Raw genomic sequence first — 21,608 nt, forward strand, 5'->3', positions numbered from 1 at the left:
GATGACACACATCAGTAATAATAAACCTGATTCTATTTCCCTCCAGTCCTGGTCACATCCTCCTGAGTCTCTTCTGCAGCTTTCTATTCACATCCTTCCAATTGTGCGCTGACCAGAATTGCTCACATTATTCCAGGTGTGGTCTCACCAATGATCTATACAGCTGTTACAAAACATCCCAACTCTTGTACTCCATCTCCTGTCTGATGGAAACAACCATTCAGTGTGCATTCTTCACCTGCTCAGGGAACTATGTTCTTGTACCCCTGGGTCTCTCTGTCCTACAGCACTCCCCAGGGCCCTGCTTTTCACTCTGTAAATTTTGCCCTGTTCAACTTCGTAAAATGCATCACTTCACACACGTCCAAGTTAAATAAGACATAGGAGGAGAAAGAATTAGGCCATTCAGCCCATCAAGTCTGCTCCACCATTCCATCATGGCTGATCCCAGGTCCCACTCAACCCCATACACCTCCCTTCTTGCCATTTCCTTTGATGCCTTGACTGATCGGGAAATGATCAACTTCCGCTATTGCAGTCTGTGGCGTAGCATTCCACAGATTTACTACTCTCTGGCTGAAAAAAAAATCCTCCTTACTTCTATGCTAAAAGGTCACCCCTCAATCTTGAGGCTGTGCCCTCTAGTTCTGGATACCCCCACCATAGGAAACATGCTCTCTACATCCACCCTTTCTAGTCCTTTCAACATTTGTTGGTTTCAATGAGATTCCCACACATTCTTCTAAATTCCAGTGAGTACAGGCCCAAGCTGCCAAACGCTCTTCATATATTAACCCCTTCATTCCCAGAACCATTCTCGTGAACCCCCTCTGGACTTTCTCCAATGACAACACATCCTTTCTGGGATAAGGGACCCAAAACTGTTGACAATACTCCAAGTGTGGCCTGACTAATGTCTTATAAAGGTTGTCTGGTACTTCTTGGCTCATGTACCCAGCTGAAATAGATGCTGTTCTTCACTGTCTGTGATATCATCTACTTTAGTATTACTGGCACACTTACTAATCACGCCACCTACACCCTCATCCAAGTCATCACTACAGATGACGATCAGTGGTAGGTCCAGCAGCAGTTCCTCCATTATCACAATCTGACTCCTACCAACAAGCCAATCTTGTACCCACTTGGCCAGCTCACACCAGATCCCACATGAACTCACCCTCTGGACCAGAATACCAGGTGGGACCTCCTCTCTGAGGTGTCCTAAAAGCACCTCAGAAATATTAAAAAAATTGTATTTAGAGCTACAACACAAAACAGGCCCTTCTGGCCCACTGAGCCACGCTGCCCAAAAATCCACCCATTTAACCCTCGCCTAATCACAGGACAATTTACAACAGCCAATTAACCTACTAATCAGTATGTTTTGGACTCTGGGAGAAAACCCATGTGCACATGGATGAATGTACAAACATTCTTACAGAGGATCAACACACATCAAAGTTGCTGGTGAATGCAGCAGGCCAGGCAGCATCTCTAGGAAGAGGTACAGTCGACGTTTCAGGCCGAGACCCTTCGTCAGGACTAACTGAAGGAAGAGTTAGTAAGAGATTTGAAAGTGGGAGGGGGAGGGGGAGATCCAAAATGATAGGAGAAGACAGGAGGGGGAGGGATGGAGCCAAGAGCTGGACAGGTGATTGGCAAAGGGGATATGAGAGGATCATGGGACAGGAGGTCTGGGGAGAAAGACGGGGGGGGGGGGGAACCCAGAGGATGGGCAAGGGGTATAGTGAGAGGGACAGAGGGAGAAAAAGAGAGAGAGAGAAAGAATGTGTGTATATAAATAAATAACAGATGGGGTACGAGGGGGAGGTGGGGCATTAGCGGAAGTTAGAAAAGTCAATGTTCATGCCATCAGGTTGGAGGCTACCCAGACAGAATATACTGTGTTGTTCCTCCAACCTGAGTGTGGCTTCATCTTTACAGTAGAGGAGGCCGTGGATAGATATGTCAGAATGGGAATGGGATGTGGAATTAAAATGTGTGGCCACTGGGAGATCCTGCTTTCTCTGGCGGACAGAGCGTAGGTGTTCAGCAAAACGATCTCCCAGTCTGCGGCGGGTCTCGCCAATATATAGAAGGCCACATCAGGAGCACCGGACGCAGTATATCACCCCAGCCGACTCACAGGTGAAGTGTCGCCTCACCTGGAAGGACTGTCTGGGGCCCTGAATGGTGGTGAGGGAGGAAGTGTAAGGGCATCTGTAGCACTTGTTCCGCTTACAAGGATAAGTGCCAGGAGGGAGATCAGTGGGGAGGGATGGGGGGGACGAATGGACAAGGGAGTCGCGTAGGGAGCGATCCTTGTGGAAAGCAGGGGCGGGGGAGGGAAAGATGTGCTTAGTGGTGGGATCCCGTTGGAGGTGGCGGAAGTTGTGGAGAATGATATGTTGCACCCGGAGGCTGGTGGGGTGGTAGGTGAGGACCAGGGGAACCCTATTCCTAGTGGGGTGGCGGGAGGCTGGAGTGAGAGCAGATGTGCGTGAAATGGGGGAGATGCGTTTGAGAGCAGAGTTGATGGTGGAGGAAGGGAAGGCCTTTTCTTTAAAAAAAGGAGGACATCTCCTTCGTCCTGGAATGAAAAGCCTCATCCTGAGAGCAGATGCGGCGGAGATGGAGGAATTGCGAGAAGGGGATGGCATTTTTGCAAGAGACAGGGTGAGAAGAGGAATAGTCCAGATAGCTGTGAGAGTCAGTAGGCTGATAGTAGACATCAGTGGATAAGCTGTCTCCAGAGATAGAGACAGAAAGATCTAGAAAGGGGAGGGAGGTGTCGGAAATGGACCAGGTAAACTTGAGGGCAGGGTGAAAGTTGGAGGCAAAGTTAATTGTGTTTGCGTTCTTACAGAGGATGTCAGAATTGAAGTCCAAACTCTGACGCCCCGAACTGCAAAGGCATTGTTTTATCCACTATGCTACCGTGGCACCCCACTTGAATTCAGGGTCCTGGACCTCTAGTCTGGTAATTTAACCAACTCACTTTTCCTATTCCTAGCCCAGTCTACTCTCGGGGTTCTCTGCTGTCACATCCCCATAACACACTTTGTCCTTCCATTTGTTTTAAGACCATAAGACATAAGGGCAGAGCTGGCCATTCAGCTCACGAGTTCACTCCACTGTTCCATCACGGCTGATTTATTCACCCTCTCAACTCCATTCTTCTGCCTTCTCCCTGTGACCTTTGATGCCGTGACTAATTAAGAGCCTATCAACCTCTGCTTTAAATATACTCAATGATTTGGCCTTCTCCCTCTCACTAGGGGAAATTCACCCCCTCTTCCTATTCCTCCCCTAGTCTATTCAGGATTCACTGTCGCCACTAAAGTGCGCCCCCTCTGTGACACACTGCACCCTTCCCACTAGTTAGTGCCTCACTGACAGCTGGCACCGTGAATATACCTCTCCCTTCCACTCCTGCACTCAGATCAGACACTGCAGAATTCTGAACAACCCTTTAAATCACCACTTAATCATCACAGCTTGAGGGAAAGCAACACAGAAAGCAGGAGTCCACTCAGTCCATCGAGCATGTTCAGCACTTCTACATAACTTTTGGTATCAGACTCCCCATAGCCCTTGAAGGCTTTTGTGTGTACCCCGCCCTTGCCGGCCCAAACCCATTGATTAAACACCATATCTGTCATACCCAGTGATTCCGGAGGTGACATAATCCTTGCCCAGATAGTTGTAGCCGTATCGAATCAGATCCTCACACACATCCTTCACTTTGCTCCCTCCGAAAGCAGTACCATAATGGAACCTGCCGTCAAGGACGCCGGCTTTGCCTGCCAGCAACTCAATCAACTTCCCGACCTGTGGGTGCAAGCAGACATCAGGTCAAACCAACAAACCGTGTGGATCTGTAACTGCTACCCCAGTTTTCACCATCATCCAACAACAGGCCGGTAACCTGTTCTCCTAGAGCCAGTTCTCTCTGGAGTTATTGCTTACCCCGAGACCAGGCCCATTTCTATTACTTGAGCACAGCTATCCTGTTCAGGAGTTAGCTGGTGCACTTGAGCAAACATGGAGACAAAAAGACAGAATTAGGCCATTCGGCCCATCGAGTCTGCTCCACCATTCCATCATGGCTGATTTATTATCCCTCTCAATCCTCTTCTCCTGTCTTCCTGTAACCTTTGACACCCTTACTAATTGAGAACCAATCAACCCCCGCTTTAAATATACTTAATATTCGCAGCTGTCTGCAGCAATGAATTCCACAGATTCACCACCTCTGGCTAAAGAAATTTCTCCTCATCTCTGTTCTAAATGGTTGTCCCTCTATTCTGAGGCTGTGCCCTCTGGTCCTAGACTCCTCCACTACAGGAAACATCCACTCTTTCCATGCCTTTCAATATTCCATAGGTTTCAATGAGATCCTCCCTCATTTTCCTAAACCCCTGTGTGTATAGGTCCAGGGCCATTAAACACTTCCTGTATGTTAATTCTTTCATTCCTGGGATCATTCTCGTGAATCTCCTCTGGACTGTCTCCAAAGCCAGCACATCCTTTCTTAGATGAGGGGACCAAAGCTCTCACAATACTCCTAGGTGAAAGTTTCTCCCCAGAAGTAAACAGGAGGAGCAACATGTACGGAAAATTTGTGCTCCCTAAAGGATCCAACAATTTAACAATTTGAACTGACTCTGACCGATCTGAGATGGCAGCTTACTGGCAAGGCCAGAATGTTGCACATTCCAGGTTGTCTTTGAAACCCAGCACCACCCCAGGGACGGGACTGGATTTAACCCATATTTACTATGGGGTTAACTCAACTTGCTTATCCACCTTTCAAGGCTTGGAAAACAACTTTAGCACCCATGCTGGAGGATATCCCCAGATCTCAGCAGTTCTAGACCTATCTTTATAATTAGTGGATCTTCATCGGTTTGGTCACAGAGTCGTAGAGCACTACAGCAAAGAACAGGCCCTTCAACTGGTCTAGTCCATGCTGTACTGTTGTGCTTAGTCCCATCAAGCCAAACCTGGACGACAGCCCTCTCTACCCCTCCCATCAACGTACTGATCTTAACTTCCCTTAAATACTGCAATTGAATCCGCATCCAGCACCTGCACTGGCAGCTCATTCCACCCTCTCACCACCCTCTGAGTGAAGTTCCCCTTAAATATTTCACCTCTCACCCTTACTCTATGACCTCTAGTTCTATATCACCCAATTTCCTTGCATTTACCCTATCAATACCCCTCAGAATTTTGTATACCTCTATAAAATACCCCTATTCTCCCACACTCCTGGAAATAAAGTCCTAACCTATTCAACCTTTCCTTATAACTCAAGTCCCAGCAACATGCTCGTTAGTTTATTTTTTCTGTGCTCTTTTAATGCAAACGTTTCTTAAGTAAGATTTGCCTGAAGTTCTCATTGCCAGGCAGTGCCACAGAAATACTCTGTTCCCCGCCACCCCCCCCCCCCATTCTCCTGAGTTCGATCACTAAGACTGTGTCTGTCTGCAGTAAATCACTGTGCCAAAGAAAAGACCAGTCGAGACTCACCGTCATTCGCGAGGGGTAACCGTGAGGGTTCATGATGATATCAGGGCAGATTCCACTGTCACAGAATGGCATGTCTTCCTGAGGTACAATTAAGCCACAGACACCTAGAGAGAGGGAGATGCTTGGAAAACTGTTCTAGTAATGGTGTAATTACTTGCAAATTCAACATGCATCACAATTCTGAAAAGTCACCAATATTTACCAAAATATTTATAACCCACAGCAGCCATTAGGATATTTTTGCTTCATAATGTAGTCAGTTGCTCACAGATTAGTGTGCCAAAGGAGTGATGGTCTAGGTGGTGAGGGCCCTTAATGATGGACCATTGATGTGATTATGACTACGTGTACTGAGATATACTGAAAAGCTTGTCTCCCATGCTGTTCATACAGATCAGATCATTACACAGTGAACTGAGGTAGAACAAAGTAAAATAATAACAATTCAGTATAAAAGTTACTGAAAACGTGCGGTGCAGGAACGATAAAGTGCAAGGTCATAACAAGGTAGATTGTGAGGCCAAGACTCCATCTTATCGAACAACATGTTCTTCAAGCGTCTGTTAACTGCAGGGTAGACGGTGTCTTTGAGTCTGGTGGTACATATTTCAGACTTTTGTATCATCTACCTGATGGGGGAGGGGGAGAAGAGAGAATGTCCAAGGTGGGTGAGGTCTTTGATTATGCTGGCAGCTTTAGAGAGGCAGTGAGGGGAGCCCATGGAGGGAGGCTAGTTTCTGTGATGCATCGAGAAGAATTGGCAAGATATCCAGGTTATTTTTAAGCTTACACCAGAATCTGTCCTGGGCTCCCTATCTCATTGCTACCCCAGGGAAATGGTACAGGAGCCAGAAGGCTCAATGTTTTAGGAACAGCTTCTTCCCTTCACTACCAAATAACTGAATGGACAATATACCAACTCATGAACACTACCTCACTATTTTTGCTCTCTTTTTGCATAACCGATTTAATTATTTTTAAAATATTATTGTAATTTACAGTATATTTTATGTATTGCACTGTACTGCTGCTGCAAAACAACAAATATCATGACATAAGTCAGTGATATTAAACCTGGTTCTGATTCTGAATAATAAACCAATACCAGAATCTGTAGTTCAGGTGACACCTCAAGCTGCCAATGAACAAACTGACAGCGTCAGGAACATCAGTGATATTAAACCTGGTTCTGATTCTGAATAATGAACCAACACCAGAATCTGTAGCTGGTAATCACAGCAGGGGACACCTCAAGCTGCCAATGAACAAACTGACAGCGTCGGGAGCATCAGGTGGCCCAGTCAGTGTCAGTTTGGCCATAAGTGGCAAATCCTGAGAACCAGCCTGAGAAATACAGAACAGAAGCTTCCAGAATGAAGATTTCACAACTTCGCAACATCTGAGGAAACACAATCTTTGGCAGACTGCTGTGCAGCTCGAAGCCAGCAAGGGCACAGGGGGAATCCTCAGTCAGGTTACCGGCAAGGGAAGGGTGTAATGGTTCAATCACAGGTCATGCCTGCAGTGTGGCAGGAAGGCATAATGCCCCACTAACCTCATACCATAAGACATAAGAGTACAATTTGGCCATTTAGCCCATTGAGTCTGCTCCACCATTCCATCATGGCTGATTTATTATTCCTGTCAGTCCCATTCACCTGCCTTCTCCCCGTAATCTTTGACACCCTTACTAATCAAGAACTTATCAAGCTCCACCTTAAGTATACCCAATGACATATCCTCCACAACAGCCTGTGACAATGAATTCCACAGATTCACTTCCCTCTGGCTAAAGAAATTTCTCCTCACCTTTGTCCTAAAGGGACATCCTTCTATTCTGAGGCTGTGCCCTCTGGTCCTAAACTCCCCTAGTGTAGGAAATATCCTCTCTCTTAAGACCATAAGATACAGGAGCAAAATTAGGCCATTTGGCCCATTCCATCATGGCTGATTTATTAACCCTCTCAATCCCATTCTCCTCCCTGTAACTTTTGATGCCCTGACTAATCAAGAACTTTCCAACTCTACTTTAAATAACCCTAACCCTAACATGCATGCAAGTCCTTATGCACAGGACTGGGGGCTGCTTAAACTACAGTTTGCAAACTTTGAGTTTTGCTGCGACAGGTGAATAATCATCTTTTGGGGAAAGCCTCAGCCAGACTTGTGATATGATTTAATAATCAAAACGGAGAATGAGCAGGCGAGTGTGGAAAGTGCAGACTGCCTGGGCCACAGAGGGACAGTGTGTTGTTTGTTTTGTGTGAAAGGGAATGATAAAAGATGCATGAAATTGACACAAAAAGGCCGGAGAAGAGAAAGAAGCAGGGGTACTCCGTCAGAGGCAGCTCATAGCCTTTGGTGAGCTGCATAACAATGGGTCCCACAGATCCAACACAGCTGTGGGTTTCATTAAATGAAGAGACTGGTGGACTAGAGTAAATAATTAACCAATTGTCATCCAGTGAAAGTGCTGACAGGGCTAACCATATCCAAGGCCTTTTACTAACATTTTCTTCACATTTAATTGCACATTTATATATTGCCTTTGTGGACTGTACACATGGCCTGCATTAAAACCCAGTAAAACTGCAAAAACAGATCACAGCTTTCTGAATCAGAATCAGGTTTAATATCACTGCCATATGTTGTGAAGTTTGTTGTTTTGTGGCAGCAGTACATTGCAATAATAAAAACTATAAATTACAATAAGTATATTTCTATACATATAAAATTAAATTAAATAAGTAATGCAAAAAGAGAGGGAAAAATTAGTGAGGTAATGTACGTGGGTTCATCGTCCATTCAGAAATCTGATGGTGGAGGGGACGAAGCTTTTCCTGAAATTTTGAGAATGTGTCTTCAGGTTCCTCCTGTCCAATGGCAGCAATAAGAAGAGGGCATATAATTTAGAGAATTGTAGGTACAATTTGCTCAAACCTTACCACACTCACACACAGAGAAGCTGAGAACTGGCTGAGGCCAGGTTTATCATTTGAATCGCAATGTAGTTTTTGCTTCTCGTGGAGAATTTTGTTCAAGACCAGTTGTATTTCGCCACTACATGCAACACCATTCGTTAAAGAGAGTGAATGCTAATTAATACATTAGAAAGATTAAAAATACTCCCGGGAGCTGCTATTATTAAACAATTAGTACAGTCTTGAGATGCTGCAAATGGGAAAACGGGTTAAGGGCCCCTTTGCAATAACAGTTTGCATTTACTGCTTCACTCCTGAATTTGTTTGCGGGAGGCAATTATGGGCCATAAAATGGTAATGCCACTGTTTTGCATACTTAATTAGGAGGTCAGAAGGTTACCGGTTCAGGTCTTGTATCTGAAAACATACACTGCGGGACATTTTGCAAGGCTCTCTTGCCTTTCACATTTCGTGGCTTAAGCAGAATGAACAAATATTCAAGAGACTGCACTTTATAAAACGACTACAATGAGCGAACCCTTCCAACAATCCTTCCAAAACCCTTAGGTTTATACTCCAATGTGCACACGTATTAATTTCAAAAGTTCGATTTTAAACTGAGTGATCTATCCAGAATAAAACATTTCGAGATAACTTGTTTCAATATTGAGTGGACAGCCAGAGACTATGTCCCAGGGCTAAAATGGCTAATACAGGGGGCATAACTTTAAGGAGATTGTAGGAGAGTAGAGTGGGTATGTCAGAGGTGGGTTTCTTTACACAGAAGGGGGCTGTGTGCTTAGTCCCCTGTTCTACTAGCTTTATATTAATGACTGTGAGGCTAAGCCCAGCTCCAATGCCATATTTAAGTTTGCTGATGACAGCACTGTCATTGGCTGCATCAAAGGTGGTGACGTATCAGCCAATGGGAGGGAGATTGAAAATCTGGCTGAGTGATGCCACAACAACAACCTCTCACTCAATGTCAGCAAGACCAAGGAGCTGATTATTGACTTCAGGTGCAGGAAACTGGAGGTTCATGATCCAGTGCTCACCGGGGATCAGAGGTGGAGGGGGTCAGCAATTCCTCGATGTTACCATTTTGGAGGATCTGCCCTGTGCCCAGCAGGCAAGTGCCATTATGAAGTAACAAAGGCAGCGCCGCTACTTCTTTGGAAGTTTGTGAAGATCCAACATGTCATCTAAAACTCTGACAAACTTCTATACATATGTTGTGGAGAGTATATTGACTGGTACAGAAACACCAATGCCATTGAACAGAAAATCCTACAAAAAGTCATGGATACAGCCCAGACAATCATGGCAGAGCTCTCCCCACCACTGAGCACATCTACATAGAGGGCTGTTGCAGAAAAGCAGAATTCATCATAGAGCACCACTGCTATCCAGGCCACGTTTTCTTTTCTGCCATCGGGGAGGAGGTACAGGACCCAAACCACCAGGTTCAGGAACACTCATTACTGCTCAACCATCAAGCTCTGGAACCAGAGGGGATAACTTCACTCATTCCAACACTGAATTGATTCCACAATCTATGGATTCAATTTGAAGGATCCTTCATCTTTATTCTCGATATTTATTGTTTATGTATTTATTATGACTATTATTTAGTTTTTTCTTCTTTTTGTATTTGTATGGAGTGTTATCTTTTGCATATGCGTTGTTTGTCCATGTCATTGCTGGCAGTTTTTAATTGATAAATGAGCTATGTTCAAAAGCAGGGTGAGCACCTGGTGAGCCACAGTAACCAAACTGCATCCTTCTCTCACCTCAGAGGTGGGCAAAACCACACTAAATGGTACGATTTGGACATGGTGACTGGATTTGGAAAAGCATTCAGTGTAGTAACTTTGGAAACTAAAGTGGTGGCAGACCAGGTTGTAAACTACCCCCAGGTTTTACAGTAACAGTGGATATTGTGCACTTTATTAGGTACACCAGTACACCCACTCGTTAATGTAGCCAGTAAGGTGGCAGCAACTCAATTCATAAAAGTATGTAGATATGGTCAAGATTTTCAGTTGTTGTTCATACCAAACAACAGAATGGGGAAGAAATATGATCTAAGTGACTTTGGCTGTGAACTGATTGTTGGTGTCAGATGGGATGGTTTGAGTATCTCAGAAACTCCCAATTTCCTGGGGTTTTCATGCACAACAGTCTCTAGAGTTTACAGAGACTGGTGTGAAAAACAAAAAAAAACATCCAGTGAGTGGCTATTCTGTGGGTGGAAAAGCCATGTTATATGAGAGAGGTCAGAGGAAAATGGCCAGACTGGTTCAAGCTGACAGGAAGGCGACAGTAACTCAAATAACCATGCGTTATAACAGTAGTATGCCGAAGAGCATCTCTGAATGCACAACACGAACCCTGAAGTGGACGGGCTACAGCAGCAGAAGACCAGGAAGATACACTCAGCAGACACTTTATTAGGTACAGGAGGCACATATTAAAGTGATCACTGAGTGTGTTTCATTCTCCCTTTCCAATGGGGCAGGAGAAGGCCATTCAGCCGTGAGATATCATTTCTTCAATCAGATTGACCTTGTCTTAACTTCAACCACCCAGCTTTGCTCTGCACCCCTTAACACCGCATCAAAGTTGATAAATCCCAAACCAACACAAAAAAAATCTTGAGTAGACAGCTTGAAGGTGGAGTTAGAGCAGAATCTAGTCAATCATGAATGTGCAGGGAGGGAAGAGAGTAGTGAGCTAAAGACACAGCTTGTGCAGTCCCAATGTTTAGTATAATCGTGGTGGAGGGGTTCCTGTCTTTAACGATTGCAGTCTATTGATCAGGAAGTCAAGGATCCAGTTGCAGAAGGGGTTACTGACTTCTACAATCCAGAGTTTGGTGATGAGTATGCATGGAATTATAATATTGAAGGTGGAGTTGTAATCAATAAATGATAGTCTCACATAGGTGCTTTCACTGTCCGGATACTCCAGAGATGAGTGCAACACCAGGGAGATGGTGCTTGCTTTAACTTGAAGATATTAAAAGCCTGAAGGCACGTACCATCATGCTCAAGGACAGATTCCCTTTTGCAGTATGAGACTATTGAATGGTTGCCGAGTATGATTAGATGAACCCTTGACGTCACAAACTATCATGTCACGGCTACAGCATCTTATTATTTTCTGCACTGTACTTTCTCTGAAACTGTAACACTTTATTCTGGACTCTGTTGTTTCCTTTCAATGCAACGATCTGTATGAACAGTTCCCTGACAAGCTTGTCGCTCTACCTCGGTACATGTGACAATACAAACCAGCTTAGCAAATTATACACACAAAACGCTGGAGGAACTCAGCAGGAATGTTTTGGGGCAAGACCCTTCTTCAAGTCTGATGAAGAGTCAGCATGGTGTGTATATTACTTCGATTTTCAGCACGGGCAGAATTTCTCTTGTTTGCAATTTACCAAGTTACAAAATGCAAAATCAGAAAGTGGACATACTGAATTCAGCCCTCACAACAATTTTTACGTTTTATTATCTCATTTTTTTAAACTGAAGAGATATTGAAGTATCACACATCAAAGTTGCTGGTGAACGCAGCAGGCCAGGCAGCATCCTGGCCTGCTGCGTTCACCAGCAACTTTGATGTGTGTTGCTTGAATTTCCAGCATCTGCAGAATTCCTGTGGTTTGAGATATTGAAGTATAGTATTTTGAGCTAATCCACAAAATGTTGTGCATCATGTCAAATCAAAAGAAAACTTACAAAACCTGTTACTAAAAATTAAAAATCAAAATTGTGAGGCTGAAGTAGTATTCACCCCTTTTGTAATTACCATGCTAACTTTCCTCGGGTGCAATATATATCACCTTACTAACCTACCCAATTTGCTGGTATAGAAAATTGGAGGATCACCTGATCTCAATGAATTCATAAGAATAAATACTCCTTATCTCTGTAAGGTCCAACAGTATGGTAGATTTTCAACAGACCAAACCAAAATGAAGACAAAAAGCACTCAAGACAAGTCAGGAAAATTATAACAGAGAAGCACAAATCTGGGGAAGACCATCTCAAAGACACTGAACATACCTTGGAGCTCAGTGCAGCCCTTTGAGAAAAAGTTAAAAATAATGAAATCACAGTCACATTGCCTAGAACAGGCCATCCTTCTAAACTTTTGCTGGAGGAGATGGTACTTGTAAGATAGGCTACTGTGAGCCAACAGTCACTCTGCATGAGCTGCAGAAGTCAGTGGTTGCAATTGGAGATGACGTTCATGGCTCCACAATCTCGAAGGTCTTGCACAAATAATGCAAAGGCCTTGCACAAAAGGGGTATTTATGGAAAAGTGACAAGGAAGAAGCCCTGGCCCAAAAAAAGTCATATCCTTGCCTGTAAAGACTTCGTAAAGCATCACTTGGAAGATTCTGTAAAGATGTGGAAGAAGGCCTTGTGCTCGGATGAGACTAAAGTGGAACTTTTTAGCCTCAATTCTAAGCAGTGTGTGTAGCATAAAACTAATACTGCACATCAGCAGGTAACATCATCCCTACAGTAAAGTATGGTGGAGGTAGCATCATGCTATGGGATGCTTTTCAGCAGCAGGGATTGGAAATCTGGTCAGAATTGATGGGAAGATGAATGCTGCTAAATACAGAGAGATACTGGATAAAAACCTGCTAGCATCTACCATAAAGCTTAAACTGGGGAGGAAGATTGTCTTTCAGCAGGACAACGACCCAAAGCACACTGCCAGAGCAACCATGGGTGGCTTCAAGTAAAGAAAATTAATGTCTTTGAGTGGCCCAGTCAAAGTCCTGACCTTAACCCAATCGAATATCTCTGGCAAGACCTCAACATTGCTGTCCACTGCTACTCCCCAACTAACCTGGCACAGCTTGAGCAATTTTGCAAGAACGAATGGGCAAGTCTTGCTCCATCATATTGTGCAAAACTAAAAGAGACATTCAAAAAAAATACTGGCTGTAATAGCTGTGAGAGGTGGTTCATCTAAATCCTGAGCAAAGGGGAGGATGAGTACTTCTGAATTGCTGACATTTCAGTTTTTGAATTTTTAGTTTTCCATGCTTTACAATTTTCCCTGTGTTTTGGGCTTTACTGTGAAAAAAGGAATGTGTGATTCACAAATAAAAATTCTCAGTTAAATTGATCAAAATCCCTGGTTGCAATACTCATTTATGTGAACAAACGGTTGGGGACTGAATGCTTTTACAAGGCACTGTATTCCAGTTTACCTTTTTGTCCGTGTCGACTGCTGAATTTGTCACCAATCTCAGGACGCCTTGTTTGCCTCAAGAGAATTTTAATTAAGAATGCATCTTCGGAGTTTGAAGAAATCATCACCTTCTCAATATACGAGTCTGTTGCTCCTTTGTAACTGTCAACGTAAGTGACAACAATATTAGAGTCCTGGAGAAACACAACATGAATACAGGTCCTTCGGCTAACCACGGTGATCAGCCAGCTAGTCCCAATTTCCTGTGCTGCGCACTTATCCCTTGAAGCCCAACTTCTCTATGTACCTATCCATTAGGAATCTCACAGTACGTCACATTGGTAATCTGAGCAGAACACAGTCAGAAATCCAGGTTTAGGCAGCCCTAGACCATCGGCATAACCTCAGGATTAGACAGTCCAAAGGCACTGGTGATCTCAGGAGCAGGCAGCCTGGTACTGCTGGTAACCTCAGGAATACCTAAAACCAATTTAGCAATAGGCCATTGGCCGCTCAAGGCTGCTTCACTATGTAATGAGATCCCCACTCTGTCTTGCCTGCTGACACCTTTCAACCATTTACTTGTCAAAATTGATCTAGCTAAACATTCAAAGAGTTGTTTCCACCTTCTTTTGAGGAAGAACCATGACCCTCATAAATACTTCCACCTCATCTCTCCCTAAATTGGACAACTCTTAACTTTCAACCCTCAACATCACCTCTTTCCTCAAGAAAGCACAGCCGTGCCTCCACTTCCTGAGGGGATTGAAGCGAGCAAGGCTCCCCACACCCCATTCCAACCAATTTTTACAGGAGCACCATCAAGTGTTCAGACCAGCTGGTACGGGAATTGCAAGCCATCTGACCACAAGACACTAGAACTGTGAAAACTGCTGAGAGGATGATTGAGGTCTCTCTTTCATCCATTAGAGATATTTATCAGCAGTGCTGTGTATGCAGGGCCATCTGCATTGTCAGTGATCCCTTCCATTGTCCAACTACTTCTTTAACCCTCCTACCATCAAGCAGGAGATACCATTGCATTAGCACAAGAACTATTAGGATGGGAACAGTTTCTTCCCCCAGGCAGACTACTGAACTCCCTGCCATCACCCAGGTCTCATCACATATGAAATGCCAGCAGGATTATACTGTTTATCGTTTAACTTGTGTCATAAATGCACCTTATTATTTGTTAATTTACTTGTAGTAATATTACTTTATGTGTTGTGCACCTTGGTCCAGAGAAACATTATTTCTTTTGGTGGTATACATGTTGTTGTTGTTCGTCCATCGTTGACGTCGATGAGGACCTCGACACCATTATGATGGTGTCGAGATTAGCGCGTGACTTGGATTTAAGTGAGGGAGAGTGGCGCAGTGTCAGCCTCACTCTCTCTTCCCAATTCCCATCTGGATCCAGTGGCAAGACAGAGTCTAGACGGCTGGAGATGGGACTAGGGGCAGTGGATGACCAGGATGTCTTCTGTGTATTGCCCTGCTCTACATGTTCCACGACGCTTGCAGAGACCGCCTTCTTGACCGTTGGACCTTCCATTGGTCTCGTCCACTCAATCCGCCACAGTCTGTCTTCACACGCTGGGATAGACAACTCCCTATCTCACCGAGGGTTTGAGACCCATTGGCTACCCTCACCTGGTTTAGCCGGCTTGTCGAAGCCGTGGTCCGGGGTGTGGCCGCTGTCACATGCAAACAGCTACGAGGAGCCACAGGTGAGAGCTGAGTGCCAGGTGGGGACCAAAGGCGGACTAACCGCCCTGAAAAGGACGCAACATGTTCCCCCACCAGAGGTGCTACCCCTCCCTGACACATGTACACGTTGAATGACAATGCACTTGAACTTTTAAAACAACCCCTGCCTTTAGATCCACCTACAAGGGAAATATCTTCTCTGTATCTAACCTGTGTCAAGATTTCAGAATTTATGGTTATTGGTAGCAATAAAAAAAAGTGTGAATCTTAGCAATAAACTTGATCATCTGGCCTTACAAATCAAGCCAGAGGTAAAGAATTTGCATGTTATTATTGAGGTAAATTTCAAATCACGTATTAACTATATTATTAAGACTGTATTCTTTAACTTAAGGAACATTGGAAGAGTTTGATTTCTTATGTTGTAGAAAAATTGATTCATGCTTTTGCCGATTAGACCACTGTAATGCACTCTTCTCAGGATTGCCTAAGATAGATACAGATTGGCTGCAGCCTGTTCAAAATGCAGCAGCAAGAATCTTAACCAGAAAAAGAAAATTTGAGCACATTTCACCGGTTTTGACGTCATTACACTGGCTACCTGTGTCCTTTAGGAACAACTTTTAAATACCCTTCATTGTATATACGGCTCTGAGTAATCTAGCTCCTCTGTATAGTTTGGAATATCTATCTCCTTATGTCGTAATTTTAGATCTGCAAATACTGGTTTGCTTTGTGTATCTAGAGGCAAGCATATAAGAACTGACGATGCGGGCTTTTGCTTTTATGCACCAAAAATCTAGAATACTCTACCCACTGAGATATGTCAAGCTAGTACTTCAAAACATTTCTAAAAACCTACTTTTTAAATTTGGCCTACTTATAGGATTGCCTAATGCCTGATTATGTTGATTACATTTCTATAATTTGGTATATTCAATTACATTTTATAATGTTTATCGTTACTTATGATTTTTAATTTTGTCTCGTAGTTTTATGACTGTATTAATTTATCTTTATAATTTACGTAAAACATTTTGAACCTGCATTAATATTATTATTCAAATCCTAGATGCTTCGATCAAATCCCCACTCATTTTTTGAACTCCAGCAAAACAAGCTCAGTTGGTTCAAACTCAACTGCTTCCAAGTGGATTCCAGTATTATCCCAAATGAGGTTACAGTTTCAGAATAAGGGGTGAGACAGATGAGGAGCAACACTTCCTTCAGAATGCTGCAAATCTCTGGATTTCTCTCCCAACAGGTCTCAGTCTTTTGCTTCAGAACACCAGTTTCCTCAGTCTAACATTTTGTTGAAACCCCTCATTTCCAGAACCACTCCAATAAATCTCCACTAAGACCGTCACATTTCCCAAAGTACTGTCACCAGAACTGCATGTAACGTTCTAGGTGTGGCTCAGAACAACTGCCCTGTATTTCTGAACTCTGAAATCATGTAGCTTTGCTATGTCCTGCCACCTTCAAAGGTGGATGTTTAGATAAACTATATTTTCCTATTTTGTTCAAGTTCACGATGTCATTCTTCCCCCCCCCCACCCCCGCCCACCATCACAGTTTTGAATGGTCTACGAACACAAACTCTTTATGCCTTTTCTTGTGCATTATTTAAGGTATTAAGTGAATGAATCTTCTTGCTCCTGGAATTAGCTCTAAACCCATAACATATGATAGAAATGCACATCAGGACAAGACTCAAAAACCAGTCACTTACCCAAGTCATCACCTGCATCCATTAACCCCCACCACCACTGCATACACATCATCTTGTGTCACTTTACGTACACACAATCTGTCCATGTATATAATTACTTGCTCATTGGGTTTTAGAGGTTTGCTTTTATATGTCTACTTTATATTCACCGTGTTATTTTATGCTGCATTGGACCTGGAGTAACAATCAATTTGTTCTCCTTACATCCATGTACTGAAGAATGACAATAAACAATCTTCAATCTTAACACTACAGGATAGAGTTAAACAGAATGGAGCGAGTCCTTTGGTTCACACATCCCAACCAACCATCAGATATTCATACACACTCACCAGCATTATGTGCCATGTCTTATTGACGTGGGCAATCACAGTCTTATCCATGACCATGATTGTTCTTCACAATTTTTTCTGCAGAAGTGGTTTACCACTGCCTTCATCTGAGTGGTGTCTTTACAAGGCAGGTGACCACAGCCATTACCAATATTCTTCAGAGGTTGCCTGCCAGGCATCAGTGGTCGCATAACCGGGGCTTGTGATATGCACCAGCTGCACATACGACCATCCGCCACCTGCTCCCTTGGCTTCACGTGACCTTGGTGGGGGGCTAAGCAGGTGCTACACCTTGCCCATGGGTGACTTGCAGGGTAGCGGAGGGAAAGAGCGCCTTACACCTCCTTTGGTCGAGATGTATCTCCACCCTGCCACCAATCTCTTTTTATTTTCCTCAACTCCCTCTAGATTCTATCACTTACCCACACACGAGGGGAAACTTACAGCAGCCTTTTAACCACCAAGTGCATTGGGATGTGGGAAGAAAGGGGAGCACTTGGGGGGAAATCCATGAGGCCACAGGGAGGATGTATAAACCACACAGAGGCGGGGAATGACGCTGGATCACTGAGAGGTGAGGTAGCGGCTCTGCACGCTGAGTTTGAGTGTGTCAGATTTGCTGATTTACACCAGATGGGGGAACAACAATCTCATGATTAATCTGAACTTTTTACACCTGGCTGCAGATGCAAATCCAAATCCAACTAAAGAACATCAGATCAGAACCTCTGGAAGAAAAAAATGTACACTGCAGTCTGATTTTTAAATATGATTACAGTGCTAACTGTTGATAATGAGTTTACATGGTGTACGGCAGGTGACAAGCTGTCTCCTGAACTCCAGCCTTCTCCAGGGGTGTACGGTGACCCACACTGAGGGAACTCTGCACGTTGGATGTTGAGGAAGTGGATCAGGGCATGATGGACAAAAGCTGATGAGTAAATTCACTTTACAGATGATCCACGATGTTACTGATTGAGTTTAAAGGTCTGAATCATCCCAGCTGTTTGTCAGGTTCTTGTGGTTTTTCAATCTTTTAATTTATTCAAAGGTGGTGGATATTGGTATTTGCAGTCCATCCCTGACTGTCCTTGTGAAGGTACTCAGAGAAATAGTGCAGGAAACTTGCCCTTTAGGCATCTGAGTCCAAGCCATGAGACCATAAGACAGAGGAGAAGAATTAGACCATTCAGCCCATCGAGTCTGCTCTGCTATTCCATCATGGTTGATTTATTAACCCTCTCAACCCCATTCTCCTGCTTTCTCCCTGTAACAGCTGCCTGCGGCAACGAATTCCACAGAATCTTCACCTCTGACTAAAGAAATTTCTCCTCATCTTTGTTCTAAATGGACGTCCCTCTATTCTGAGTCTGTGCCCTCTGGTCTTAGACTCCACCACTATATGAAACATCCTCTCCACACACACCCTATCGGTGCCCTCTGGTCCTACAGACATCCCCACCATCATCTCCACATCCACTCTATTTGTGCCCTCTGGTCCGAGACTCCCCCACTAGTAGGAAATATCACCTCCACATCCACTCTATCTGTGCCCTCTGGTCTGAGACTCTCCTACTATTAGGAAACATCATCTCCACATCTACTCTATCTGTGCCAACCATCAACAAGCAATACACCATTCCTACTTTAATCACATTTATCACTCTCCACACATTCTCATTAACCACTTCCCTGAACCACTGCAGGTATGTGGTGGTGGACTGTAAGCATTCAGTTGCTTGCTAGTAAGGCTCAACTATCTTGGGGTCACATGCAAGCCAGAACAATAAGTGGAACTGATTCCTCTTCCTAAAGGACACAAGTGCTCCAGAAGGGATTTTACAATAACTTGAAGGGCTTTTATTAACTGAACTGAAACTTCATCTACAGTAGGAATCATGGTGCACACCAAGCCTCTGGCCAATATCCTTACGGGCCGATTGGCTAGAGTTGTTTGGGAGGGTTTAAATTAATTAGGCAGTGGGATGGGAACCAGAATGATAATTCTGAGGATAAGGTTTACAAACAGGCAATGTGTAGCGAGACTCCTAGCAAGCAGAGGCTGATGATAGGGCAAAATTGCAGTCAACAGGATGAGTTGCAATGTAAAAGGTGGATAAAATTAAAAAGGGTGAATGCAGGACTAAAGGTCCTCTATTTGAATGCGCGCAGTATACAGAATAAGGTTGATGAACGTAGCACAGTTAAAGATTGGTATGTATGAGGTTGTAGGCATCACTGAATCATGGCTGAAAGAAGATTATAGCTGGGAGCTTAATGCCCAAGGATATTCATTGTATCAAAAGGACAGGCAAGAAGGCAGAGAAGGTGGTGTGGCTCTGTTGGTAAAAAATGAAATTAAATCATTAGAAAGAGGTGACATGGGATCGAAAGGTGTTGAATCATTGTGGATAGAGCTAAGGAACTGCAAGGGTAAAAAGACCCTGATGGGAGTTATATACAGATCCCCCAAAACAGTAGCAAGGATGTGGTCTACAAGTTATAACAGGAGATAGAAAATGCATACCAAAAGGACAATGTTACAATAGTCATGGTGGATTTCAATATGCAGGTAGATTGGGAAATTCAGGTTGGTGCGGGATTGCAATAGGACGAATTTCTAGAATGCCTATGAGATGGCTTTTTAAAGCAGATCATGGTTGAGTCCACTAAGGGATCAGCTATTCTGGATCGGCTGTGTGCAACGAACCAGAATACAGGTGTGCGCCACTTGGGAATTAAGGGTTATGGGGAAAAGGCAGGTAGATGGTGCTGAGTTTACGGACAGATCAGCCATGATCTTATTGAATGGCGGGGCAGGCTCGATGGGCCGGATGGCCTACTCCTGCTCCTATTTCTTATGTTCTTAACGTCCATTCGGACAACACCCGATCGCATATACGTCCGTAGTCCCGATCGGAGAACGTGATGTAGCGGACGTAACCAATCTCATGTATCGCGCGTCTCTTGAGTGTAGTAGCGTTAGCTCTCTGTTTAATTTTCTTTCGAAAATATTACCGAGTGCATCATGGCTTCCAAACGCAGCAAAACCACTCCTAGTGATAGCAGCAGCACGAGGCAAAGGAAAAGTATTGATTTGGAAGTGAAACAAAAGGTTGTTAAACAATATGAAGGTGGAAAACCAGTGAATGCTATTGCTCGGGATTTAGGTTTGTCGCACTCGACAATGACAACGATCCTGAAAAACAAAGAAAAAATTCTGGAAGCTGTTAAAGGATCGGCTTCGCTGGAAACTACAAGGCTCACGAAAATGCGAGAAGGATCTATATCAGATATGGAGAAATTGCTGATGACATGGATTGAGGACCCAACACAAAAGACAATCCCTCTCAGCACGTTGACAATCACTGCTAAGGCACGGAGTTTGTTCAAAATCTTAAAGAAAAAGCAGGACCAGACTATGATATCGATAAATTGTGTGTGATATAGGCTAAGAAAGTGTTTACCTAAAAGCTTAAAAAGTGAAAAAAATTAAAAAGTTTAAAATGAAATAAAAAATTCTGATGTATGTATTATAGTGTACAGTATATAGTTTTAGTGTAAGTTCTTGGCTATTTAGTCAATACAGGCACACTACAGTACTCCATATAGGTTTGCTAAGTATTTAATATGGTGTTCGCACAACGTCCAAATCACATAAGGTCCAGTTTCACAGAACGTATCGTGGACGTTAAGCGATGCATACCTGTACATTAGAGAGCTTAAGGTAAAAGAAACCTTAGGGGAAAGTGATCATAATATGATTGAATTCACCCTGAAATTTGAAAAGGCGAAGCTAAATTCAGACGTATCAGTATTACAGTGGAGTAAAGGAAATTCCAGAGGAATAGTAGAGGAGTTAGCCAGGAAAGAACACTGGCAGGGGTGACGGCAGAGCAGCAATGGCTGGCATTTCTGGAAGCAATTTGGAAGGCATGGATACATACATCCCAAAGAGGAAGAAGTGCTCTAAAGGCAAGATGACACAACCGTGGTAAACAAGGAAAGTCATAGTCAATATAAAAGCCAAAGAGAGGGCATATAATAGAGTAAAAATTAGTGAGAAATTAGAGGATTGGGAAACTTCTAAATACCAACAGAAGGCAATTTAAAAAGTCATTAAGTAGGCAAAGATGGGTATGAAAGTAAGCT

At 43.7% G+C, this 21,608-nt stretch overlaps 1 protein-coding gene across 1 annotated transcript in view; it reads right to left on the bottom strand.

Annotated features, from left to right (window-relative positions):
* The window catches only part of polr3b (polymerase (RNA) III (DNA directed) polypeptide B), a 146,605-nt gene that overhangs the window by 18,723 nt on the left and 106,274 nt on the right, over positions 1–21,608 (bottom strand). Inside the window, exons 19-21 of the mRNA XM_072267353.1 lie at positions 13,699–13,841; positions 5,539–5,642; positions 3,668–3,834 (exon numbers count right to left, since the gene is read on the bottom strand). Of these exons, the coding sequence (XP_072123454.1) occupies positions 3,668–3,834; positions 5,539–5,642; positions 13,699–13,841 (414 nt within the window). The remainder of the gene's footprint in view (positions 1–3,667; positions 3,835–5,538; positions 5,643–13,698; positions 13,842–21,608) is intronic.

This window comes from Mobula birostris, chromosome 9, assembly GCF_030028105.1.
Source record: "Mobula birostris isolate sMobBir1 chromosome 9, sMobBir1.hap1, whole genome shotgun sequence".
Taxonomy (NCBI): domain Eukaryota; kingdom Metazoa; phylum Chordata; class Chondrichthyes; order Myliobatiformes; family Myliobatidae; genus Mobula; species Mobula birostris.